The 27694-nt window shown below is 42.8% G+C and overlaps 1 protein-coding gene across 3 annotated transcripts; it reads right to left on the bottom strand.

Annotated features, from left to right (window-relative positions):
- Nucleotides 1–47: 47 nt before the first annotated feature.
- prickle1a (prickle homolog 1a) lies at nucleotides 48–27644 on the bottom strand. 3 transcript variants are annotated; one of them, XM_036003348.1, is made up of 9 exons: nucleotides 27279–27644; nucleotides 26676–26898; nucleotides 6990–7193; nucleotides 5028–5141; nucleotides 4022–4159; nucleotides 3052–3255; nucleotides 2645–2831; nucleotides 1678–2544; nucleotides 696–1546 (listed from the first exon to the last, which is right to left on the bottom strand). In XM_036003348.1, exons 3-9 carry the CDS (start codon nucleotides 7176–7178, stop codon nucleotides 696–698), a joined length of 2550 nt encoding a protein of 849 aa, XP_035859241.1. In that variant the 5' UTR covers nucleotides 7179–7193; nucleotides 26676–26898; nucleotides 27279–27644. The 3 variants fall into 3 exon arrangements, with proteins under 3 accessions (XP_031139113.1, XP_035859241.1, XP_031139114.1); XM_031283253.2 differs by lacking the exon at nucleotides 26676–26898 and having other exon boundaries at nucleotides 48–1546; nucleotides 27279–27643; XM_031283254.2 differs by lacking the exons at nucleotides 26676–26898; nucleotides 27279–27644 and adding an exon at nucleotides 13749–14001.
- Nucleotides 27645–27694: the final 50 nt, after the last annotated feature.

The following is a 27694-nucleotide window of genomic DNA, read 5'->3' as shown; positions in this document are numbered from 1 at the left end:
CTTCTTATATCTATTATGTACTTCTGTGCAGGAAAGAACAACTCAAATCATGATATATAGTTATTTTTATTACAATTATCATCTATCTTAGCCTTATATTCCAGTTTGTACATTTATACAGATTACAATGATTTGCTTACAATACAGTGACCCATGAATACACCACTCAACCAGGCTTTTTAATACACACAGTGTTTCTCTTATGTTAGAGCTGCACAAGCCTGGAAGAAAAACATTTGAAGACCTTGGGTCAGAGTCAACTTGTCAATTTCAGACCCCCTTATGGAAAAATGTCTCTGTACCAACTGCCAATAGTTAAATGTTACTGCCATTTTGATACAAAGCAATGTCATGTCATGAACTCAAGGGTATAAAAATAGCCATTTAGTTTTTTTTAATTCTACAATATATACAGTAATATCTTCACTGTTAAATAAACACACTTTAGATGGTGGTTTATAAATATGTATTACTCTAAAATACTTACTAGTTACTTACTGGCATTGTTTTCAATGCTATGCACACACCTATGAAGACGAATAGGGACTTGTGTCTTACACAAACACCTGGGTAAATTTAGTGCTGTGAAGCATTTAACTGCAAGCAGGATGTTACTGCATTTTAAACCGTGGACATGAGGCAGAGGTGAGTGGCAGAGCATTACCTAAAGCTAAGGATAAGAGAGTAATAAAAGTCTATGAAATTATACAGTTTTTCCCCTTGTGCCCTTTCTTCTTTTTGGACCTAGTCCGTAGGCCATAAGGAGGAGAGGACATGGCTGCCACAGGGCGGGGCAAGTCATCAGTGTAGTAGTGTCTATGGGGCCTGGGTTGAGGGATGGGCTGACCCAGGAAAAAGCCTTCTTCCTCAGAATCAGAGGAGGAAGAAGAGCATGTGGAGCACCAGTCATCATCATCCCCATACAGCTCCAAGAACCTCCCCATGGCTTGGCCCTGTAGCCCATAGTCTGACATGGCAGCAGGACTGGGGTGGCCATTGAAGGCTTGGTGCCCCTTGGGGCCGAGGGCGTTCCCTCTATGGTCCACTTTGTAGCACATTTGGGCTCTCTCCTTGGGCAGAAGGTTAAGAGCGTTGTCAGAGCGAGACTTACGACTGCGACGCCTCCTGTGGTGATGATGGTGGCGACCAGAGGAAAGTTCCTGGCCCTGCTCCTCAAAGTGGTACACTCTCCGGCGAGTCCGTTCACTCATAGGTGGTTGGCGCACTGGGAGATCGCAATTGCCATTGTCCACCACGTCATCAGAGAACTTCACTTGCTGCGGCCTAGATTGTGAACGTGTTCTCCTGAGGGCAGGGATATAAGGTTTGGGTCTGTCCTGTGGGAGAGGCGCCTCCTCCTCTTCTGGAACATTTTCCTCCTGCTCAGATACAAGGCTCTTCAGGGAATTTGCACTTCTGTGTAGCATAGAGGAGTTGAGGGTTCCCATATTACTAGTTTTCTCACAGTCTTCGGTCTCCAGTTCATGGAAGCCTTGCAGGGAATATACCAAAGGTCTATCTTTACTATCACCATCTACTGAGGCCCCTGGAGAGGAGAGAGAAAAATGATATAAAATATTTGCACATGGACTCAAGACTCTGTTTTATAAAACAAGCATTGCCATCCCATAAAATATAATTTTCTAGGATCTGACGCATCATGTCACGTCTACTCACCGGTAATATTGGAGAGTGCCAGTGAGTCCATAGAGTCTCGGACACTCTGATCTGTCTTCTTGAACTCGTCCGTGATGCACTCCAAAGAGTCATTATACCATTGTGGCTCCTCTCCCTGGAAGCCTCCTCCAGCCCCGTGATCCAGCTCCAACTCCTGGATCTTTCTGCTGCTCGCCGGACCTGGGTGGCTACCATAGGCTGAGTCCCCTAGCCCATCTTGTGACTGGGCCCAGTACATGTCAGCCTGGTACTTCTTACTGGCCAGGTTACCCCTTCCTCCACCACCACTGCCGGCTTTTGATGACTCCTGCTTCGACTTGGCATCCTTTTCAGTTATCCAGAAATCTGTGGGTCTGGAGTCATTGGCTTGCTGAAAGACCCCATGTTCTCCAAACTTTAATAGTAGCTGAGTCATGTAGTCTTCATGCTCAGCCCACTCCTCCTCTTGGTCCTCAGGTGCCTCAGTCTCCTCACCATGTCCCCTCCAGAAATGCTCATCAGATAAGTTCATGTGGGCAAGCTTGTTGGTCAGGGTGTCGTCAGTGTTTCCACTGAAGCCAGGGAACTTATAGTTGACAGAGGGTGAGAAGAGGAGTGACTGTCGGCATTGATCGGCTGAGCGACTGCTCTTGCCCATGCGCACACTGCGGCGGGATTCACGTGAGCGTGCTGACTGGAAGGCAGAGTCGGAGGAGTCAGAGGCATGCACGTCTTCCCCGAGACTGCAGGCCTTGGAGCAGTAAATGCGGCCCTGGTGTGGCAGGAAGGGGCAGCCCAGCAGAGAGCTCTTACACTGGGCACAGCTGAAGCAGCTTTCAGTGGCATGCCAGTGGATCCCATCATAGGTCATCTGAGCATGATCAACACCTGGAAAATGGGAAATGTTGAGGTGGTTAGCAATACTACTCTAAAGTCTAGACAATAATGACAGGTGCTGTATTTTAACTCTAGAAAATCCTCATCTTACCGATGTGTTCGCCACAGGCCTCACAGTACTCTGCATAGAGAGACTCAAAGCAGCCACAACAGTAGGGTCTGCCGTCCTTCATGATATAGCGCTGCCCCCCCAGGATTGTTCCACATTCAAAGCAGGCAAAATGCTTCATGTGCCAATGGCGCCCCTCTGCTTCTGTGCACTCATCAGCAAAGATAATCTGTAGACAGACGTACACTTCATGAGACAAAACTGCCACCTTTTGCCTTCTTAGCTGTCATCAGTCTATATATTCATGTGGATTTATTCAAGACAGTGGAGATATAAATTAAATGTTATTACTATCCCAGAGTAATTCTGAAAGGCCATAAACTTCAAACTCTGGATGTTTTTCCTTCACCACATTGTTTTCTCTCAGAATTTCAGGCTCGTGGTTTTACCTCATCACAGGCTGAGCAGCGTGGTTTGAGGAGCTCAGCATGGTGCCTTCCACAGTGGATCTTTCCATCATGGTAGAAGTAGATCAAATCCACCAGCATTTCGCTGCATGTGGAGCAGGCAAAACATGCAGGGTGCCAGCACAGCCCAGGGCCTGCCCTCGAGGAGAACACTGCCATTTCTCCACCATTGATGTTTTCACCACACTGCAATATGCAGACATGTTCAAATGGTTGATTATAACATCCTGTAATGACTGTAGTTCCAAAATGTTCTGTGATAAGACCATCTGAATCCTGCATAGGTGATTACATCTATCACACAACTGCATGGATATAGCTGTAACACAAAGCCTAGCTCATAGAAACTAGAGCATCATATTGAGGAGGTAAATATGTGGCCTATGTGTGTGTGTGTGTGCCAGTCCATCAGGTTGTCCTAACTGCAGTCCCAGAGTGGCAGATTTGTTTATCTTTCCTGACCTGTCTTCCTGAGCAGGTCATCAAATCAACTACAGTGACTTTGAATTATGAAAACAAGAGAAAGCATGGATTTCTAGTGGAGAGCTACATTAATGGGAGTATGTTTTGACAAGGTTTATGGGCACCCTGTGGCTGCTCAATGATCATTGTAAATTCTAAGTGAAAGACTTAGACACTCCAAACCACTCAGCAGTGAGGTCAGCATGGCTGCGAGTCCAGCTTGTGTTTAGGGAGCTCTTGCATAGCACGTCTGACACTAAGATCTTTATTTCAGCTTTCCCTCTCAGGCTTTAGATAAAATTGGATTCAAATACCAAATGCATGTACAGAGGACAGGCAGCAAATATTTTTCAATACTATAGCTGAAAAGGGCTTTGAGTTTAATAACAATATGGGCTAGATCCTTGACTTCAAAACAATGTTATACCACAAACACTCTCCCAGTCCTCTGCACAGTTGTAAATGATAGATGCAAGACAAGGAAACTTACATGCTCACAAATGCTGTTCAGAACATTGCGGGGCAGCAGTTTCACTGTACCCCTCCCCAGTGCTTCCTTCTTCCTCTGGACACTGAACATAAGTAGCTCCTTCTTCTCTTCCTCACTGAGGGACTGGCAGTAACGCACCTGGAAAAGGGTAGTGATAAGTTATGGGTACGAAGGCCATTTTTACAATCACATACTTTTACATCAATTAGTGGGATTCCTTTTTTTAGGTCAAATACTGAAAGAAACAAATCTGCTGAAAAGGTCACGGTTCAAGTGACCTTTTCATATTACACCCCTTGAAGGACACAATTGCAAGACTGTCGGCCACTAATAAAGGTTATAAACTTAGCCGAGTATGAAAGAGGGCAGAGTGCATACCAAAGCATGCTGAACAAAGGCAACTCTTGAACCCAGCTTGCCCTCCCTACACCCCCTGCATATCTTCACCCACAGTTCCCTGATTGAGAACATCATTTTTACTACATGTCTTTTTGATGTTTCCCAAAGCCTTAACAAGAGGGAAAGCAGACGTTTACATAAACAAAAACTGTATTTAGAGTGAAATTAAGAGGACGAGCAACAAAGGAAGAAAGGCAGCCAAGTTGAACTGTGGTGCCACCGCGGTGGTGGCATCACATAAAGCCTCTTTCAACCAGCATCCCTCTCTCCCGACGAGCAGTCCTCGTAAAAACCACTGCTATGACAAAAATCCTGCTGGTGGGGGCTCCCGGCAAACATCATAAAATCATCAAGTCAAAAGTCACATTGTGCCCACACTACATGTCTACAAGATTGTGGAACAAAAATCCCCCAGTGTGATGTCAACGTGAATGCCAAGGGCATAGAGATGGTGAGGCTGTTAACACTGGGTTTTGTGGGAGACAGATACGGCTACTAAAGAAAAATGGAGTGTAAATCCTCTCTGCAGCCGTGGCACAAATTAGAGGACCTGGGTTAAATTTTATGATACTTGGCATTAACGCACATGCAAATAAAATATTCTCACCTCATTATCATGCGGTGGAAGTTGGTAGAGGAGCTGCTTGATTCTAAACTTCTCTCCAGGACTGTTCACATAGGGGATCTTATCCTCAGGCAGACAGGAGAAATATAACTGGACCTGGAGAAATCATGGCATGGAGTAAGGAGATTAGACATAGAAACACCATCTGACACAAAGCCAATTCAGAAAGCCTCAAGATTATGTACTTGTTTTTTGTTGACAGTGCTGAAAAACATTTAGAAAAATCCAAATGTATCACTGATAATGAGGCAAAAAACATTTTAAGGTTCAATAAATCCCCACACAAGAAAAGTGAAGCCTCTTCCAAAAGATATATTCAAGAATGTGTGGTCATCAATCTGAACATATATCTTTTTTACACCCAAATCTTCAGCTATATATTATTGTTATGATCTTGGATAGAACGGCCCATATTTATGAACACAAGTTATTTTCCAAGGAACCAGAGAACGACACATTAATTTGTGACACATTCTGGGACAAGTCTGTGTAAAATCTATGGAAGACTGACTTTGTGGAATCAAAGTGTTTGCTTGAGTTTTTCCTAACCCACAAATCAGCTTTATTTCAAAAGCACCACACATAGCACTGATGCCCTTTGATGATGGCACTGGAGAAATCATTTTCTTCATAAATCTGCATTAAACAAGTCAAAACAGGTCAACAGGTCAAACCAGTTTAAAGGTTTTATTTCTCCAGTCATATGCTTGTCTCTATAGGGACAGGACAAAGCAGCCTGTTGCTGTGGCACTTTGACCCTTGGGGCTGACCACTGAAAACTAAACTTTATGAGGGAGGAGCTTTTACAGCCAGCCAGATAAAGAGGTGGGATGTGCTTGTCTTGTGTGTTGGGGGGGCTTCCTGCAGCTTTGGCCGTCTAGAGGGGGGGTAACAGCAATTTACCCTGACAATCAGCCTAATGTTTGCCCCCCACCATAAATTATGCATTTCCATGCTGCTATTACCCCTTATCCAGCTCCCTAGGGGCAGCTATCACCCAGGCCTTATGTGTGTCTTCACTGTAATGATGACCCATAATACATGGCCCATTCAGGGCAATGGCTGCAGTAAAGGCTTTACAGTTGACCCATGCATTTCTAAAACAAAAGGCCCTGCATGTTTAAGATTTAAGGTTCTCTGTCGCTGCGAACCCATCCCTTCATGCCCATCTCTCCCTCATTGCTTCCATGTGTGTTGTTTAAGTGAAGCGATGGAGAGAGATGGAAAGGAGGAGAGAAACAGAAGGAAAAGAGAGAAATGAGGAGAAGAGGGGGAAAAATGCAGCCAATTTGGGAAAAGTGCCGCATCACGCTGGCTGCCCTGTGGACACAACTAACAGCCCTGCCTATGTTTGTGGAGGAGAAGGCTTGTTAAAAGACGGCCCCTTGATTCCTGATCCTGCCAGCAGCAGTCAGCTCGACCCACCAAGTCCTCCTCTTAACAGATCTCTGATAATCACAAGCAGACTTTGCCATACCATAGTTAGTAAATAAAAGTACACACATCCTGCCTGTAAGTGGCTGCATGGTAGAGCCTGACATGTCTGCCTCAAACAAAGGGACCAAGAAAAAGTTTTATGAAATATGTCTTCTGTCCAATAAGTGCCATTATCCAGACACTCTAGTTGGTGTGTTATTCCGTAGTGTACCGAATAGCATTTATCTGGGCCAGGCAAATGGGCTAGAAGGGAATAAAAATTAGGTCAGAGCTGTTTTTACTCTCTATCTGGAGGATAAACCATATTTCACTGTGGTAAAGATTTGTGAACCAATGAAATAGGTACCAGAATAAAAGAGAACAATATTGTTCAATACGTTTTCTTTGTAGTACAAGAAGGCCAAATCCTAACTAAGCAGGCTTTTTTAAGCTTAGCTCAGAACGCCTTTATGTATTTCATGATTAATGTCAATAATATTAGTCCATTGTAAGCAATATTTTGCTCACCTGTTCAGGCCTAAGGCCAGGTGGTACCCAGGCGTACTCCTCCAGCGCGCAGCCTGAGTCATCGTCGGAGGTGGAGCTGCGTTGGAAGCCTGAGGTCATCTTACTGACTTTGTGCTCCATCATCAATTCTCGCTTGCGCGCCCCACCCTGGAAGCCAGCTGCCGACAATGCCGCACTCGCCAGACTCATCAGACTCTCTTTTTACTAGACAGACAAAGCAAAAAGAAATGGAAGGTTGGGGTGGAGGAAAAAAATGGAAATTGGGGTGAGGATAGGAAGAGGAGGGAGGATTGAAGTAGACAAGAAAAATAAATGTTGGTTAACAAGCCATTACATCAACCAATCCCCACATAATGCTATTCTCACTCCATCTAATCCAGTTCTCTCATTTCAATCCCACTTTACTAAATGTTAACCACTGCCTGAATCACACCATCACTGTCTCTTTCATGAGGCCAGCATCCCTCCTCAAAAGCCCATTATGGTATCTGAGCAAGCTTTTCTTGGTTCACTTCTGGTGATGAGTCTACTTCATAAAGACACTCACAAAGAGAAATATACCCTTTCACTGCTATTGTGGTGGCAGTTAAACATGTAACCTCCTCGCTTGGCTTTTGAGGATAAGAGACCATTAGGAAATTCCCAAAGGTTCATGAGGTGATGTCTGATCTCATTATAGAATATATATAGTGACAATAACAAGCAGTTACCTATTCATAAATACACAGTGAATTCAAAGCTGCTTATATGTATGCCCAGCTTTGGGCAATGTTGCACAGACCTCATATTCCTTCCTATGCTTTGATTCAGTTTTCCATCAACTTAAAAGCAAGAACAACACCAGACACTGGCTGTTACATTTTTAGGTTTCACCTTATCTGATGAGCTTGGGTCTGAATGAGTCATCATTCAGCCTGTTGAGGTGCTACGTCATACTTTGTCCCAATAGGGGCCACCACATTAGCCTGGTCCTACCAGACTCTGGTACATTTCATTTGTACAGAGAGCCTGGCCTCTCTCCATTGACAAGTGTTAACTTCCTTGAAGGCAGGTACTCTGTTGAAGTTTAAAACTATTGGATCTGCCCAGAGCCACTCTGGATCTGCCATAACCAATCGCTAAGGTTTGGTCGTGACGTATGTCATGCGCATGTGCAACAAGAGGGGAGACCGACAACAACTATCTGCTTATATTTAGCATTAGCATCGCTAGTGTTAGCCTTAGCCAACTCCTTCACCACTAACGGAGCGAGCTGGAAAATCAAACTTTTCCCGAACCCCGTGGGGAGGAGGGCCACAACATCATGGCCACCAACACAACTCGGGCTTTAACTTCTGGATATTCGGCAGCATTGCTGCCACAACGGACCGAATGGCTTCGCTCGCATCTTTCTAGTGCACGTCCTCAACGTCATCGTTCTCAGCCACACCCTCTGTTCGCTGATTGGACCTACAAATATTTGACCGGAGAAAACCCAAGGGGGTAAGCTTCTCCCAAGGGGGTAAGCTTCGCTTCAGACCTCGAATCTCCTATGGCGCCATTTTGATGCTACAAAGCGATCACCCAACGTTAGCATTCCATTGACTGCCATTCATTTTGACGTCACTTTGACAGCGGATAACTTTACATCTGAAGCGTTTAAAGACTTTATTTGTCCATTGTTTATTTCTAAAGAAACACGACAATGTATAAAAAAGTGCTTCTAAAGGCCTTCACTGGTCTCCGTCCAGAGCAACGGGATCTGTTGGTCCATTCTTATATACAGTCTATGGCTTCTCCTCGGACCGCGAACCTCCTATGGCGCCATTTTGATGCTAATAAGCCATCACCTCCCGTTAGCATTCCATTGACTGCCATTCATTTTGGCGCCACTTTGACAGCGAATAACTTTACATCTGAAGCGTTTAAAGACTCTATTTGTCCATTGTTTATTTCTAAAGAAACACGACAATGTATAAAAGGCTCCATTACCTTGTACCTCACGTTATGGCTCCGTAGCAGACGTTTTTGTAAAAATAGGCTAACGATTGTGTCATAACCATGGGACTTACTGTCGCATAGTAGAGGAATTACCGTATAGTACAGGAGAAGCGCGCAGGCAGTTTCGACTTACATTAGCTGTTTAAGTGTAATTACTAATGTTAACTAGCATTTTAGTTAGCAATAATTAGCCTGTGCCTATGTTATCTCCTTACATATACCTACGCTCTCCGTCTCTGCAATATTCGGAATGATTGAGATTTCTCTTGGCACAGCTACCAGAAGACTTCCAACTTTCAGACACGTTGCTCACGGCACATTTACGTCGTCTCTCTCAGTTGGAGGCTGCGCAGTAACGCTCAGCCATCACCGGAAAAGTGCTTCTAACGGCCTTCACTGGTCTCTGTCCAGAGCAGCGGGGTCTGTTGGTCCATTTTATATATGTCAATGAGAAAACCTAAGATTACGTAGTACTGAAAGGAAATGAAAATTGAGCGGAAGTAAGTAGGAGGGCGGAGCCAGGCTACCACCACATGGGTTCTGATGTTGGCTTGATCAGTTGAGCCTGAGGTCTGTATAAACACAGGCCTGGCCTTAAGAAAGGGCCACCATATGGGGAATGTCCACAAGCCTAGTCTCTCCCTTCATCTCCCCTTTTTCTTTGGACTGTTTGTTTTCCAACCTGCTGCAGTGAGTGTCTGATTATCCTTTCATCTTTTAGATAGACAGAACAATGCCAGACAGGTGAAGTAGTACAGAGAGATGGATAGAGGAAGACATGGATGGATGGGGTCAACAGATACTCGGTTGGACACTGACAATGCAACAGAGGGAGAGAAATAGAGCAGGGAGATCAAAGACTGGCACAGTGTTGATCTATGTGTGTGGTGGCCATAGTCACTAATGCTTTTCTTTACATCCGCACCAGACATGACTGTACTGCAACAAAGATAGTAACAATATAAACCAGTGCATAGTTGGATTAAATACAAAAAAAAGTTATTGAATTATTAGTTATCTTTTTTGTCGAATCAACCGATAATGTCCGTTAAATAGCAATGTCATCCTTAATTGCTAACATGCCACAATGCTACTGGTCATACCAGACCAGGTAAGGAAACTTAACATGTTCCAGCAAGTAATGAACACCTGTTAGTTACTAACCAAATCACTTCTAGAAGCCTACTTTATTCCCTGTGCTGCTGTTAGCTTTGCAGGACCAAGCAGACATGGAGCTGATGAATGTGTGTCCAGTTGTGGTCATCTCTCACAGGCCAAGGGCTCTAGCTGAGATCAAATGGGAGCCCAGCCAGCATCCAGCACCCCCCCCAAGCCTCTACCCCCTATGGCCGGCAAGGGCACCGAGGGCCGCACAGAGACAGCTGACAAAACCAGACACACTCAAAGCCTTTGAACACCGGCATGACAGTAAAGGGGCCTGAAAATCTGCGCTCTCTCGTGGAATGATATATATGCCTGGCTGCCCCTGGGTGTGTGCAGCTCCTATGCACACATGAAGAGGGAATGCACACATTTATGCTGGAGCCAACACTGATGCAGGCGTGTGGACATATAGACACAGGCTACTATAGAGGCGAAGTTAGTCCACACAAACACACTCAGCAACATAAACCTGTCAGCTATATGCACATGTACCCTACTTCTTGTTTAGTGACAACTCTTTCTGAGATAGTGGCAAACCAGACCCTCCTGTGGATGATTAACTGCTGCACACACAGCATGCCAGTTGAGGTGGCTACTGGCTATTCCTATCAACCCATCTTCCTCAAGAACAAGTCAGCCCTATGGCTTCGCCGCCATCGACGGGCATGGCCTCCTCTAGCCTGCCCAAAGACTATCAGAGTTAAGCGTGATAGATAGTGGTGGCAGTGGATTCATGTGCTTTTTTTGGGAATTCGTGCCTGCATTACACCACAAAGTGTCAAGTCAGGCGGATTTGCTTATGACATGTCCCATTAAAACAGCTCTGATGTCCTACACAATGGCGGCTTTGTGAAGGAATCCACTGAAGACTTGTTCCATCAGAGCCTGTTTATCTCCCTTTAAGTCTTTTTTTGTCTTGAAGATGTGTTGGGTTATCTCCTTATACATGACAGTTAAAGCCCTCAAACCCAGATAACCTGTCTTCAGATGATGGGGGGGGGCGAGAAAGAAGACACTCTCTTGTTCTATTCACATCTATTGACTTGCAAATGAGACCAAAATAACCTGCAAAAATGTGGCCTTGTTTGAGAGTGTCTTGGGTTTCACATGGGAGATAGCTAACTATAGGCAGGTTCAGTCAGGAGCCCAGAGATTCACATTTTATCAGGCATAGACTCACTCGTGCGCTACATTTGTTAGAAAGATGTTTGCTTTCACATGCTGGCCAAGTCACCGCAAGGATTTCTCTTACATAGCCAAACCTGACTCACAGGAATGTCAGGCTTGAACTTAAGCCAGGCGCGCTAAGAGAAATAAAGGATGTACACAGTTTGATGTGAGGCAAAGCGCCTTACAACCACATCTGCTTGCATGCTAATTTTTCCGTTAGATGTCATGCAGTTCATTTCCTCCCAACTTTGCCCAGAATGCTTCCTTAACTTTTTGAATGACGGAAGCACTGAGCCAAATAACTTAACCATGCTTATACTGACTTGCCAACTCACTGATTCATCACTTGTTCTGGCTTTTTAAGTTTTTCTCCCAACAAGGGACCCATAGTTTGTGAGCTTAAATTTCTCCCCCTTCTTATTGCTCTGCTCCCCCTGCCCTCCTCCCACACTAGCCAGACCCCTGCAGTCCTGAATGTTTAACAGCCCCTCGCTCCTTTGTAAAGGTGCTTGTTAACATGGCTTTGGGAGCTGCAGGCCTGCATATCTGACTGATCTGCCCACAGAGGGCCAGAAGGTGGTGGGGTTGCTGTCAGACTGAGGCTAAAATGGGGTGACTGACATGTATGAAAATGTTAATGTGTCATGTTCGACAAAAGAGATGAAATGTAAGTTGAGGCAGGGGAAAGAGGGGAGTTGGAACACATGGTTGCTTTGAATGGTTTTCAGTGAATGAAGATTTTAAAACATCCCACAAGATACTTTGAATGAATGAAGTTGCCTGTGTTCTAGAAAAAAGGTGCACAATGACTCTGATAGTCTTGTTGCACATAAAGCTTGTATTCCAACAAGCTCTATATAACAGCAGGTCAATGAACAAGTGGGTGCAAACTTGATTCATTAAGGAACAAAAATAACCACAGATTTGTATTCACCCTTAAAAAAAAAAGCACTGCAAAGACTCTGCATAATGTGTTAACTACAGTGTAATGCTATTTATCACTTTGTGGGATACAAACCTCTCACAGGACCTCATACTGTGACTGACCAATAAATATAGCCGTCAGTGACATTTTTTGACAGTTTTCAGCAACACTTTAACCAGAGTGCCCCCAAAATCCAGACACTGGAGCATTGGATTAACAGCCCTTGGGAGAGTGCACAGGGAAAATAAGCAGCTTCTGGTCTGAATTACTGTCTATATTCCTCTAGGAAGTGGATGATGGACATGCACACAACCCAACACAGTGCCCTCTGTCAGTTGGACTGGCCCAACATGTTTAACTTGGCTCCTGCAGGATAGGCTCTACTTCAAGAGAAAAACAAGAATTTCTGTTCAAAATCCTTGCTTACTTGAGCTTGAACTGAGACAAATCAGTTTTTATGTCAGAAGAGATAAGTCTTAACTTGCAGCATTTTATTGCTCCCTGCTGTCCCTGTATACACAAATATCTATAAATGATAGTCTGTCAACTGTTGGCACCTAATATGTTGTATCCCTTGTAAAAAATAATTCAGAGTGATCTAACAAACTAACATTATCATCGTCCAACGTTTAGGCCAGATCAGATTAGTTAGACAATTAGATCTGTTTGTGAATCAGCAGCTTCACACGTATAGCTAAGTAAATCAGCATTTTAGATTAAACTTGTAATTGAATGATCTAATTTACCAATTAACCGTCATAAAATCAAGAACTGAAAAACAACACAGGGGATGTTCATTAATGACATTTCTGCCTGCAGAAGATTTGAATCCAATCAGATTGAAAATGCAATTGTGGAAAAGCTGCTGGAAAGTCTGAGTGCACCTAACAGGAGACCCAGAGAGGAGCTCAGTTTATGCAGTGTTGAGGTGCTACATGGCTGGTTTGGTCAGCTTATTGAGGCCTTTCATGGCCGGGGCAGTGTTTTTTCAAGACCAAATGGATGGGAGTGACATCCCCACAGAGCTCAACACTATGGGGACCACCTGCATGCACTGGCCAGACTGAACTAAGACTCAACACACATGTGCTGCTGTCACATAGCAGACATCAAACACATTTACATCCCAGTGAATTCAGTTTGCAGTATACGGGACCTAAAATCAACTTAAATTTGAACATTGGCACCCTTTACACCATCTGAATGGAAAAAAAGTCTATACATGTAATGTGCTGTATGCCTTGTGAATCATGCAAAACACAGATTAATAATTAAACCACCCTCCCATTAAACTAAATAATCCAAGAGACTTTGTGTACATGTCTTCACTTTACAAATCGCCATCAGGGTCAAATAAGCTTGGTTCTAGTAGACAGATCAGGATTAGGTATGGTATAATACTCTAACATCTCTACTTACTCAAGTATTTTTTCTTTCAGCCTCACTACAAACAAAACCCATTCCTCAAAAAAACAAAAACAAACAGATAACATATTCAGTCATTTCCCTGCTGGTCTTACCTCAGTGTAGGCCAACTCTCCTGAGGCGAGCAGAAAAAATGATCTTATAATCACAATATCCAGTCCTAGATTATTCTTCAGCCTCCATATCTATATGCAAGATCCTCAGAGCTCTAATTCCAGGACAGAAGCAGTCAGCCTTCGTTACCAGAGCTGTCAGCAAAGCAACAGCCCATATCAAAGGTGGGACTGTAAAAAGTCAGTGAGATGTCTGAGTGCGTGGGAGAGTGTGTCTGAGAGGGGTGTGTGCGTGTGCGTGTACATGAAGGAGCTCAACCAGATGGTCATCCCACCCTTTTCTCTCTCACCCACCACTCCTCCTCCTCCCTCCCTCCCCTGACCCAACCCCCCCTAACCTCAGCCCGGCCCCTTAACCTCAGAACAGCCAGTCACGGCAGGGTATGGAGGAGCGAGGCGTCTCTCCTCCGCTGACCCTCCCCTCTTACTTCAAACATATGCTTCCAAATGAGAACCACCGTTAGAGCTCCACGCAGCTCACAGGAACGGTGCTTTTAAGTAGCACATCAGTGATGGCAGAGCTCGTTTTACCACGCTGACCGCCTCATCTCCACAACAGCTTTCACATGACATTCTTCGTTCTCCTTCCCTATCAACAGCTCAAAGATGTGGGGAAGGTGGTGAACATAAGAGTCAGGACTTGGTTTATCTGGTGGTTTGTTTCTCTTCTCTCGCGCGCTAAAATGTCACTAAGTTACAGAGAGCTGTTTGCTAACTACAGCTTTATGATTACGAGTGATTGTTGGATCGGGTGAACAAAACATGCTTTATTTATCCCACTATGAAAAATTGCTTCCTACCGTCTACAACAACCTGGCTCAGCCTCACATAAGCCTTCCCTCTAACTGAACATGATGTCAGCAAGTCTAAATTATCAGTCCAGTTCTCAGGCCTTTAAGATAAATCACAGAAGGCCTATACAAAAAAATTATTTGAACCACAAAGCTGTTAATATCTGTGCAAGGGTTAAAAATGTCCCACATTGTTCAGCTCAATGCAAAATGGATAATGTGTAATGGGAATCCCAATGGAGTCACCTGAGTTCACCAAAATGCTACAGACACTAGATATTCAGTTCACAGCCTAAACGAATAGTTCATTAATTGATTAGCTGATTGACAGAAAATAAATCTACAACAATTTTGAATTTTTTTCTGCTGCCTTTCTTTGTCTTTTTTATGATAGTATACTGAATTTCTTTGTGTTTAAGACTGTTGCTCAGACAAAACAAGTTATTTGAATACGCCAACTTGAGCTCTGGAAACTTGTATTAGGCATTTTTAGTTGCAAATATAATGCAGTTGTATGTATCTTCATATCCCAAACATGAATAACCAGGCATAATATTCAACATCTATTCAAACAAATCTTAGAAAAATCATCAAAAGAGATCGAAGATGCAAGCTTTCTGTTTGCCTTTATCATGTACTGGCAGGACAGAAGCTTTATATAGAATTATAAGCATGTTCTATAAAACCCAAATGTACATATCCGCCTGGCGCCAATCCAGGGAAACTCCCTGGGACGCAGTTGACCTCTGCCTCTCCTTCACCTCTGCAGGAATGTCAGAACGTGATTCTCTTCCTGTTGTCTCAGAAAACAAAAGTGACCAGTTCAGGTCAAACTCTGGACAGTTGCACTTTTTGCATCCTTTTGTGGTTGTTTTGGTTGCAATGTCAGTGTTACTTTCTCCCAAAAGGACATGTTTTATAGAGGGCATAATTGTGTCTAAGAGAACTAAAATGTTTTTTCCATCCTTTTCAACACAAGGGTAAACATACTTTAAGACTGTAAAACAAAGCAATAGAACATTTTACTAGGAAGCAAGAAACCTATTAAACCGGTAGAATTGTTTTCTTTATTAACATTTTAGAAGCTGTTTGATTTTATGGCGATGACGTCAGGATGTAACACATGCGGCCAGCATTTACACTGTGGGGTTTTTAAGTGGGGGCTGATAATACAGGGTTCACACAGTTCAATACTAGTATGTAGCAGAAGCAGTGAAATTGTTTGAAAAATTTATGTTCACATAGTATTAAAATGGAACAAGCACTACGGAATATTTGATTTACATGCACGATTCTGCCAATTATTTAATTATTTAAGACAAATACACAGTATATTTTCAAAGCTAGTTTGCTGCAAAGTTCACAGTCTCCTTTAATCAGATCACAGCTCATGGCTGATATGTTAAACTTAGGACAGCAGAACATCATTGTGTATATGCTAACTGGTCAGAAAACCTAGTAATCATAAATTTAAAAAAAAAGTAAAAAAAAAAAAAAAGAAAACCTAGTAATCAAAATATCAGCCAAAAAAAAGAAGAGCAAAAACATGGCCACTCATTCCTGGTTTAGCACACCTTTCATGACTGACAGCATGTGACTTTGCTCGCCCACACACCTCACATTCACACCATTATGTGTTGAAATATCACTGCATGGGTGGTTAAATGCTAATTAAAAAAAATAAAACAGCTTAGACAGTATTGAAGAACTGATGAACGTTTTATCCAAACCAGAAAAAACACAATTTAATAAATTGATAATTGATATTTTGGGGCTTATATACTAATATTTGGGTGTCTGCGTGGTGCATGTACCATTGGTGTGTGGACAAAGCCATTGTAGCAGCCAAGGCCAGGGAGGAGAGGCAACCTTTCACAGCAAACCTCAGGCCTTTGTGCTGGTCCAAATGACTCTGAAGCCTGCTCCATTAGCAATTCTTAGAGGGGAGGGACAACACAGCATCCTGTCACTGGGGGGTGCATTCATAAAATGCAAAGTTAAGATGGTAAACTAATCTGGACAAAAAGTTGCAGAGCCTATATATAACAGAATTGTGCCCGAATTACTTATAATGTAGAAATGAATCACCTGTTTTGTAATCCACATTTAAAGGTAAGGGAAACGGTTCTTCTCATTTCAAAGTTGCAGAAGAAAGTTAAATAACAGGTTAAGTGCAAAGAAGCCATCACAGATATCTTTGAAGTTCAAATGTGGGGACATCTTATAGTGGAATTTTGTAAAAGAGAACAAGTGGCCTTTGACAATGAACTAATGCGAGGACGACTATTTAAAGGCATCTGTGGATTATCTTTATGTCTCCTAAATCAGAATAACAACATCCTCAGTCTCATTCAGAGATCGCACAATTCTATAGTTAGAGGTAGCTGACTGCACAGTTCAAGGTTTGCCTCAGATGGTTGAATAATATAAAGTTGGACAAGTCATGCATCCCTGACCTTTGACCCTAGAAGCACCAGATGACCCATAAATCTATGGCCCCGGGGCTTTACGGCCCATTCCCCTGTCATAGCCACAACGACCTGAACAGCACCTCACACCTGGTCTGTACCTTCTCACCGCTATAAAAAGAGGAAAAAAACGCCCCATGCAGCGAGGCAGCAGAGGTGAGCAGCATGCCCTGACAATGACAGGTACAGAGTTGATGGTCATCAAAACCAATGCCCAACAATAAAGCTGCATTCTTCTCTGGTCAAAACACGTCCTCGAAGAAGGGGACCCATAAAACAAAGCATCTAGTCAAAGCCGAACGCTGTATCTTACAGTAAGCATGTAATCCCCATGTGAAACATTGTGTAAAGATGCACACTAGCATGGATTAAATTCTTAAGTAACCTGTTTAAAAAATATAAATTTAAGGACCAAGAAATGCCATAAATTAGGGTACCAAAGGAGGCAAAGGGAAGGTCAGTCTCTAACTCACCGTCATTGATGACCATTGTTAAGAACAGCTCTCACTGGTATGTGAGCTACCTTATAAAAAGTAGGCATTGTCAAGGTTTAAATGACTTGCCAATGGGTATTAGCAGGACACAGGCCCAAGAAAAGCCTCAGTTATAAAGGCCAATAAAAGCCTATCACTCTACTGTAACAACAATCCTTTTTACGCCCCGAAAGAGGGAGGAAAAGGTCAACTGGTGGAGCAGTCAGCGCATTGATATTGACTTAGCTAGATTGGCACTGACAAACTCAGGTCAGACAGTGGGCTGGTTAACCCTATAACCCTCACATAACCCCTTTTACTGTTTCACTCTGACACATTGGAGGCAGCTGAGGGCAAAACTTAGATCTAAGCTTAGTTTCTGACAGGAGACATTTGTAAAATATTAAGGAGAAATATATTCTCACTTGACCTCACTAAAGATCATGTGTTTCTCAAGGGCGCTGAATAGTAAAAATCTAAATGAAAAAAGGACAGGATTCAAGGTTTATTGGACTGAATTACTTCTGAACTTTTCAACTCTAAAATCTAATTTCTTCCCAAACAGCAACAAAAAAAGGTCACGTTCCTTAAATCCTGAGTCCATAACCAAGCTGTCTGTGTCTGATTATTAAATTACAGTATGTAATGCTTTTGTATAAAACCAATAACATGGTACTTGTTAAGTAGATGATGTCAGTTTGAATAGCTCTGATGTAATGGAGGCAATCTATGAACATATTACTTATGTACCTATTCATTTCTGCTTTAATTAATTTGCTGTAACCCTGTTGTGTCATGTATGATGTAATGTGACATGAATGTCCAGTTTCCATAGAGTAACCTGTAATACATGACATAACACATCTCTGCTGAACAAAGCCATGTGTCAGCACACTGGTTGTTTCTTCCCTTTATCAAAAGTACACCACTGTCTGCTTTGCCAAACATCGCAGCGATGTACGATTGGGACGGCTCATATTTCACCCTCAATTTGACACCCTCTCACCTAGTTGTAAAAGCCGAACTTCATTGGGAACAATGGGAAGTGGAGCGACAGAGCTCCTGGGGCTGTTAAAGGGAGGAAGCCCCTTTATTTGAGGACACTATAACTCAACAAAAGCCTGTGGCTGTCTACACACAGAGCAGGCCGAGGATGAATGGGCTGCTCTTACACTACTCACTTGCACTGACAAAAGCACTGGATCAGCAAAGGGCAACGCCTGTCATGTGTGGTCTCCATGGACAAACTGAGAATATAGATATACAATTACAAAACAGCCCTATAAACACCTTAAACCAATGAGTTCAACCAACAGGTGTCTGTTGTCACTATCATGTTTTATTTCTTCATTGAAACTTTAAAATTCAGTCAGGTTTTCCATGCCTTCAGTTCCATGCTATGTGATCACTCCTGTTGAAACAGCACCCTGTCAATGTCCGGGTTCAACCTTTTACGACTTCACTACATTTTTAGCTTATGACCTCACACAGAAACTCTAGCACACCACTTAAACCTCACACCTCACACATCTGGGCTTTTCTCCTCAACTTTCCTCACAGTTCAACAGTATATCCTTCTAGGCAAGAAAAGTATTTCCTGTGTTTCCAGCCCTGGGCTCAAACGGACACATGAATGAGACCGCCGTAACAAAACAGGCAATACTCGGGCATGAGTGCACGAGCAAGTCGCTGTAGAAGGAGAGGATGCTGGGTTTTTTTTTAAAGGAAGAGAAAGTTGGTAATTTCCACACGTGGAAGCATTTTCCTGAGCCGCACGGCTTCAAAAGGCAAACCATGGAATCCAACAATACTCTGAAACAGTTAAGAGCTGCTCAGTCAGGATCCCACTAATGATTAACATTCCTGGAGAAACACTCTGTTACAGTCTTTTTAGAGCATTCTAATTAAACACATGCTCCAGTGCCACAGCACAGAGGGAACTCTGACCACTGAGAGCGGGGATGCTTCTTTCTAGCTCTGCTTAATTGGACACAATTTAAGTCATTTAGGTGGTAGTAAAACAGCGGAAAGAGCAGAGGAGAGGCCCAATGATCTCCCCTGTAAGGCTCTCTGTTGCTCTGATGTTGACCCTTTCACCTCCTCATGTGACTCACATTGAAATGTACAGGAAAAAAATTCTAAATCTCCTCTCTTGTTTGACTTTGAGAATTTATCGAGGCTGGTCTTATATGTGTGTCTTTCAGAAAAGGACAACAAGGTTCCATGTTTGGAGGTCCTACATCTTGGGAGGCCCACTTTTATATGTGCATCTGTTTGCCACATTGAGTTGCTTTTCTCTGTGTTCTTTGTGGCTTCGACATATATTTTTTGACACTTGTGATATATTGTCTATAACGAATTGCTGAGACATGATCTTTTTGCACGGGATACCAGAATGATAGCATGTATTGGGAAACAAGTTGAGTAACTAAATGGTAACAATTTGACTTCTTCCACTGTTTAAGCAGTATGGTGACTTACGTAGATTGTTCCAAGACCGAGAATGGTCGGATGATTGAAACATTTGTCTTGTCACCTTTTTGCCCATGTTGTATTATGTAAGGTTCCTTTAAGAAAGTATAAACCATAGGGCATCCTGGTGGCTTAAAGGAGCAGTGTGTAGGATTTAGGGGGATCAATTGGCAGAATATAATATTTAATTAAGTATATTATATTAAGTATATTATAGTATATTATATGTAATTATAATTACGTTTTCATTAGTGTATAGCATCTGAACAATGAATCGTCATATCTACATAGGGAGCAAGTCCTCTTCCATGGCACCTGACATTTTGCACTGCAATTTTTCTACAGTAGCCCAGAACAGACAGACCAAACACAAAAGATTATCTAAAGATGGTCTTTAGAGTTTACCCGCTACCTAAAGGACACCGTAGGTTACTACATGCTTGGAAAGGGAGCGATAAGGGAAGGGGTATACGGTTTGTTGCAATCTGCAACCTCACCGCTAGATGCCACTAAATCCTACAAACTGGTCCTTTAAATGTTTAAAGCGCTGACCATGTAATCGCAACCTGACTTGACTCTTACCGGGGATCTTGCATGTTATTGCATACAATTTCTCACATTTCTCACCCCTCATTTCCTTTCCGCTCTCTTCTATCTACTTCTTTTATTCTTATGTAAGATAACAAGGCCAGGAATTGCTGTGACATTAACAACTTGAGTTGATGGCCTGCCATGACTGAATGAATAATACTGCTGGCAAAACACACTGAATTGTATAATAATATTTACAAAGGAACTATATTTAATGTGAATCGATACCATCATACCAGATCCAAGAGCACACAAGCTTGCCTGTGGACAAAAGAATACATGAGTAAGCTGAGTGTGCATTTTATGTGTGTGTGTGTGTGTGTGTGTGTGTGTGTGTGTGTGTATGTGTGTGTGTGTGTATTCAAGTAAGAGCCAATCTGAATCCCTCAGGAGGCCTCACTCAGTTTAGCAGATATACAGGCCAGACATGGGGTCATTAGTGCCTGGGATCTGTGTGTGAGTGTGTATGCATGTCTGTGTGTGTGTGTGTGTGTGTGTGTGTGTGTGTGTGTGTGTGTGTGTTGGCACAATATATGTGTGCAATGGAAAAAAGGGCACAACTGGCTGCCTTATCACCCCCCAATTAAAGATACCAGTCCCGCAGAGCAAAGCTTATTCTTAGTAACCTCACATGTAATACGCCTGTTTCTGTCAGCATCAGTGTGTTATTTTTGGAGCTGCTAATACTGAGGTCACTAATGACACCAAACCATTTTTAGCATCATGGGCCAGCATAAAGGAACATGTGACAGAGTGAGCATACACGCTGTGTGTGTTTTAAAAAATAACAACCCTTTCCACATAATCCGAGATGCCTTTTCTTCAAGTTTTTATTCCTTTCCAACATCATAAAACATTCTCCCTGAATGGTCAAGTGTGTGTGTGTGTGTGTTTGGACCGAATGCACACCCACACAGATGTACACATCTGGTGAGCCACTGCTCTTGTTTTCTTTGGGAGCCCAGCCCCGAACAGGAAGACAGTGTGAGCATAGCAAACAAAAGCCTGGCTCTTTGAACCGGCCTCTCACCAGGAGCTGCCGTCAGGTTGTTGTGGCCAAACGAACTGTTTCTGTGTCAGCTCAGTGGGCCCATTGTGGGCCTCAGGCTGCTGCTCTGCAAGACATGTCCTCAGTTGGCCTTTGTCAATATTGACCCATCTGTATGTCATCCTACAACCTCGGCCTTTACTGTGATGTATTTCCAACTGATACTAATACATTCCCTCTGTGTAAAGAGATGAATTAGATTATAAAGTAGTAAATGCTAATCAGGACTCCTGCAATAGTAAACTTAATAATAGCAGTGAAAACATGCAGTAAATATGAGAGAGTGGAGGTGGTAGAAAACTTTGACAGTCCCTTGACCTCAATGTCGCAAACCAATTTAGGTCACAAATGCATTTAAAAATTGCATTTGAATATGATTTTTGATAAATAATAATAACAGAAAAGTAATGCTCTTTATAAATGCCTGATAGGAAGTCATTCAAAATTAGACTTCCCATTTTAATTTTGGTTGCAATGTAAAATTAGGAAAATATATTTATGTTCTGGCCTTGCACACCTTGAATGTTTGCTGTTTGACACTTGTTTTTACTTAATTTATAAATGCCAGCATTAGCTGATTTTGAGGCAAAACTAATGGACTGGAGGACTGCATTCTTATATCTTATATCTGGCCTCCCTTCTTTGCATGATATTACTTTCGCTGTATCCCAACCATTGTAAAGACAAGCGCATTAAAGTATGCATAATATAGATGGACTTGCAGTAGGTCAAACATTGTTTTGAGCAATTAGTAAGCCTGATCGTGCCAGCAGTTGTTATACATTTCCTGTCCGCTTCACTTCAGAACCTGTTCTCGATATCCAACCCTGTCAAGGTGCAACACTTCTGGAGCTAAACTAATTTAATGCTTGAGATGAAATGGGAAGGGGGTCTCATGTTTCACTATGAATGTAAAGCATGTGCTGTGGTACATACAGTATCTGGTGATATACAGAGCACTTGCTATTCTTGGATGTAAGATCCCATTAAGGAATTATCTTTGAATTAGCCCACATGAAAAACTCCTCCATTAAAAAGAAAAGGAAGAAGAAGCAGCAGTTTAAATCTTTTCCAGAGAGAGCCGGAAGGGAATAAGGTATTGATGTATTGCTTTGTGATCTTTTTAATCTTCTTAAGATGTATTTTAGGAGTTATTCAAATTGGTTCTTACGATTAAATCCAGCATTGTGTGTTTGTGAATATGGCCAATCTCTTGTGTGCATACATTTCTCTCCAAACCTAAATAATGGCATCATAAAATATGACAGGATTAAAGTTTTAATGAGGAAATGTTCTGAGAGGAATATTCTGGCAGACATCCAGCAACTGTCCCCACTGTCTGAAACTGTAAACTCTAACCTTTCCCAAAAATCTCCAAATACCTTTGTTGTCAGTCCAAAAACCTCTTGCCCTGCAGAGTCCATTTTTAAACCCTGATGACCTTTTCTATATCATCCACGCTTACTGACTTCACCCCTGTGACAATGCCAACAGGAAAGGAGGAACAAGAGCCACAAGAAGAGGAAGGGTGTGTGTGTGTGTGTTTTGCATATTTCCAGCAGTGGGTCCGGAAAGCTTTAACTGAATCCCCTGTTGTGTGCTGGGGAAATGAGCTGGGCTTTTTAATGACTATCTCAGGGTAATATGTTTTCTTTTGCTTCTAACCCTTGATGCTGTGATTGCTTGGATGGATCCCTATAGATGTGGAGGTCAGAGGAGAAAACACACCCTCCTGCAGTCGGCCATGTCTGTGTCAGATGAACTTTCCAAAACTCCATCTGACATTTGGCATCCTTACATCTGTTGTTCCCCCTTATTAAGGACAGACATGTCGATAATAACCATCTTTGTAGCGCTGCACCATAGTTATCATGCAGTATCCAGAGCTGAGCATCATGCCTATACATGGTGGTGGTGATAATAAAATACGTGTGTCAAATATGACTTTCATCATAGTGGTGGTCTGATGGTTAGTCCCGCAATTATGCCATGTGGTTACCAGAGATCTGCTGGAGCATTAAACTCCAGTGTGAGAGCCAAACCCATTTTCCTCTAACATCATCCTGCATCTCCTAATAAACAGAGTTGTGCCTGGAAGCGCTAAATCACTAGCTACCTTTAATCACTTTAGAATAATGCTTAGCATGTGGATCCAATGTGTGCCACTGCTGCAGGCGCTGAGTCTCATATATGATGCCGTTTGAAAGTTACAGGAGGGAGAATTTTACAGCACGGCACAGACAGCAGCATCCACAGTGGTTATCCTAATCTCTACAACAGCAGTGTAACAGTGCCCTAAATGTGACCATCCAGGCCACCGTCCATTCAGCCGAGACCAGTGACCACAGATTCAGGGACCACCAGCGTTTAAACAAGCCATATTTCATACAGCCTCCTGCCAACCTACCACAAACAGTTTACAGTGTCAATGCGCTCTGCTCTCTGGAGTTTGTCTATGGCAACCTGACTCTATGCCACATCTCCCCATCCAGAGGCTTGAAAGACTGGCGTCCTCTGACAGCTCCTCACAACACACAGCCCTGTCCCAGTCTGCTTTTAGTCCTGCTGTAGTGAGCTGGACCACGTCTGGGGATAAAAGGCTGCCAGAGTGTTTGGCTTGCAGGCGATTTACATGGACGCAAAGGTGATTCATTCTAGCTTTGCACAAACAAACCTCTGTGTACATTTCACTGGTACTGGGCTTTTAAATCAACAGTGGGAAACATATACAAATGGGAACTGGGACTTACATTCTGCTCATTCACACTCAGCTGGGTGTCTGTCTGTAGGTGTCAGAGAGTGTATGCGCGTGGCAGCCATACACACATATAGGTGACCACTTTGTCTCTGTCCATCTGCTTCTTTCGGACACACGCACGCACACATGCACGCACGCACAAACACACGCACACACACACACACACACACACACACACACACACACGCCACAACATGCCCCACTGTTTATGTGAGACTGGCTTCATGTCTGCGATTTGTCTCCACCTCCACCACTCTTGCTGTGCACTAATGCGAAGGCACACAAGTGTACTAATGTTTTAGCTAGGTCCTATAGTCGAAATGTACATTATGAGGTGCTCATACAAAAAACAGGCCTTTTCTGCTGCAGAGTCCTACATCCTCTATGCACTTTGGTACTCAAATAAACTATCAACATATTCCACATTTATTAAGCGAGCACTCATAAACATCCAGTTGGCAGAGGAGGATCAGGAATGGTTTCTTTATGCTCTGTCCAAGAAAATGTATAAGGCCAGCTATTTTATTTCCTTGCGTTCTTGTGTTCACACACAAATTTATAACAATATGATTTTAAAGTCTTTTGATTCTATTAATGGTACCTTTGATTCAATTTGGGGCTTTGGAAATGAAATGTGAACAAGTGCAGTGTGACATGTGGAGCTGCTCCAAAAACACCACGTGTAAATCATTTCGTCTATAAATAACTTAATATTCACAGAGAATTCTCACCTCCAGCAGATCATTGAAAGTAAGACCTAGGCTCACGTCTCCCCTAAAACAATCCTTTCCTGCTAGATCATCTACGTATCTGCAGCTGTGAAGCATGAGACCCAGATTTGAGCAGATATACACTATGTTGATACATCCAATAACAGTTTAGAATATGTATGACAACACAGAACTTTTATTTCTGCATTAGAAGCTGGGTCTCAGATATAGGCCATCATTTTGTATGTCAGTACTTACAATGGCTTGTGTTGAACAGCTGTCTTTAGCTTACACAAAACCTCAAAAGTGTTTTTGTTTACTCTTATTTCGATAAATATGTGAAGTAGTTCAGGTTGTAAAGGCAATACTACTGATGAGTTTCTGTGACTCCTTGGCAGTGAAGGCGTCAACCTTTATTCTAGCCACTAGGTGACACCACCCCCTTGGTTCTGTGCTCTGTCCTCTCTGTACCTCTGTCCACAACACTCACACTCACTCAGAGTATTTCTTTCTGTATCCTCTTCCTTTACTGGCCAGGGAAAAATAAATACCTCTGATAGGATGGTTAAAAGTGCTTCAATCATGGATGGAAGTGACCACGTTTCAAAACACCTTCTGGTGCAATTACAGCAACAATTTTGACCTGGTGGATTACACTTTGAAATGGAATTGCTGACATTGTGCAGAACCTGCAGTTCCTCCTTTTTACTCTCAACGTGCTCCAAGGTATAATTTAATATATTTTAATCCATTTTACTTGTGTAGTCCTACAATACCTCAAATCAAATCACTTCCACAAGCTATCCCCGTGTCCAAATAAAGACCATGGCATTTCCTGAGTCTGTCCTCTCACCTAGCTGTCAGGCTTCAGAATTGTTCTGGGATCAGCAGTGATCTGTTTTTGTCAGCTGTGGTCATAGTGGCAGATTTTAGGCCAGTCTGACTTTGTTTTTTTGTGCTTGGTCTGAGCCAAGTGGGTCTGTCATTCTGTCAGACCCCAAGAGGGCATGCACGGGACTTAATGGTTTAAAGTGATGTTTACCGTGTTCCTATGAGAGCAAAATATTTTCTTAGACTGCCTTGGTTAAATATAACAGTAACTGCTCTCCTGTGCCTTGTAGGTTTAGCACTGTCTGTCACAGCTGAGAATGGAAATGTTTGAAACTTGAGGGTGTGTCATTGTTCTCCAAAGAAAACTTTATGGCATGTTTAGCTCTGCGCAAGGTCCACAAGGAGTGATGAATTCACTCAAGCAGCATGCAGGGTTCTTTTTATTTAAAGAGCTGACTGCACTGCAAACATGCCCTCCTAATAAATCCTCTATGCTCATGCTCAGTTAAATTTTTCTTTAGATTTTTATCAAGAAACAATGCAGAAAAGTGCAGATCACACACATCAGGGGGATAAAACCTGACACAAGAAATGTCTCTAGAAGTTGATTTCTAGTTCAAACAAGTTGCTAGATGTATTCACTTACTTTAATAAAAAAATGTCAGTTCTGAATCTAGATTAAAAGGCTCGTCAGAATGGGTATTTTTTTTTGCAGCTAGTGCAATTTTTTGGTCAAGCCATTCCTTATGCATCATGGTTGGACTTACAGAAAATGAGAGTGACTTCTCATACTGTAGCCTATGTGGCCAGGGTTCTTGACCACATTCTCCCTCACTCAACAGCACTCTTGACAGCTATGGAGCCTTGCAGTGGCGTACAAGCGGCGGTCACGAAGTGCCGAGCAGTCGTCACCAAAGTGACAGGCGACAGCTGAGTCCATACATCTGGAGGCCCGGGGGACTCCACATTTCCACCCGTCTCTGACCCAAGCTTTTTCAGCGTCAGAGAAATGAGGTTAACATGCAGGGAAAGTGAAATGGTGCTGCGTAAAAGCACAAAGGATTGTAAAATGAAAGCCAGTGTGATGACTTTTGGGGGCTGACACAATTAGCCTCTATATAGCATCAGTTGCAACTGATGGAAGTTTTGCTGTTTTATCTAGGCTACTATATATTGTTGAAAGCGCTTTGTTTTATTTATCAAAACCACAACTATGAGGTTGACATTTTCTTCACCACTACGTAATACTTGAAAATAAAGTGACTACAAACAAATCAAAATACAGATTGGTGCAACGTAGTGAAATTATTTTAAAAGCGGCACAGACTTCTGAAATAAAGTCAAAAAATGACTACTCACAAAATACTCACCCCCAAAGCGTTTAGCCGCAGTGAACCGAGTATCCAGAACCAATATTCCTGAAGTGAGAAAAACGATTCACGCTGCGTCTCATTGGCATAAGATGAAAAGTCCAGAGAGGGTGCACCACTGTGCCGCAAAGCTGAACACAGAGCTGTGCAAAGCGATAAGCTTAAACTCCAGATACTGGCTGCATTGGAGAGGAGCGCTGAAGGAGCCTGGTCTGACTTCACCCGCTGTCACCACATCTCAGTCATTACAGCGGCGCACGGTGCGCTATGGTGTTCCTCTCGACGGTCACAGTGGAATGACATTAGCGTTGCTCCCTGCCTATTGGCTTAAACAAGCAGCCCCCACCAATCCTGGTGAGACGGACCAGTCTGGAGCTCAGTGGACAAATGCTCCTGTGAGTTTAACTCCTGCTGCT

Source organism: Sander lucioperca, chromosome 7, assembly GCF_008315115.2.
Source record: "Sander lucioperca isolate FBNREF2018 chromosome 7, SLUC_FBN_1.2, whole genome shotgun sequence".
Classification (NCBI taxonomy): Eukaryota; Metazoa; Chordata; class Actinopteri; order Perciformes; family Percidae; genus Sander; species Sander lucioperca.
The sequence above is the reverse complement of the archived record's forward strand: the minus strand, read 5'-3'. Positions and strand labels throughout refer to the sequence as shown.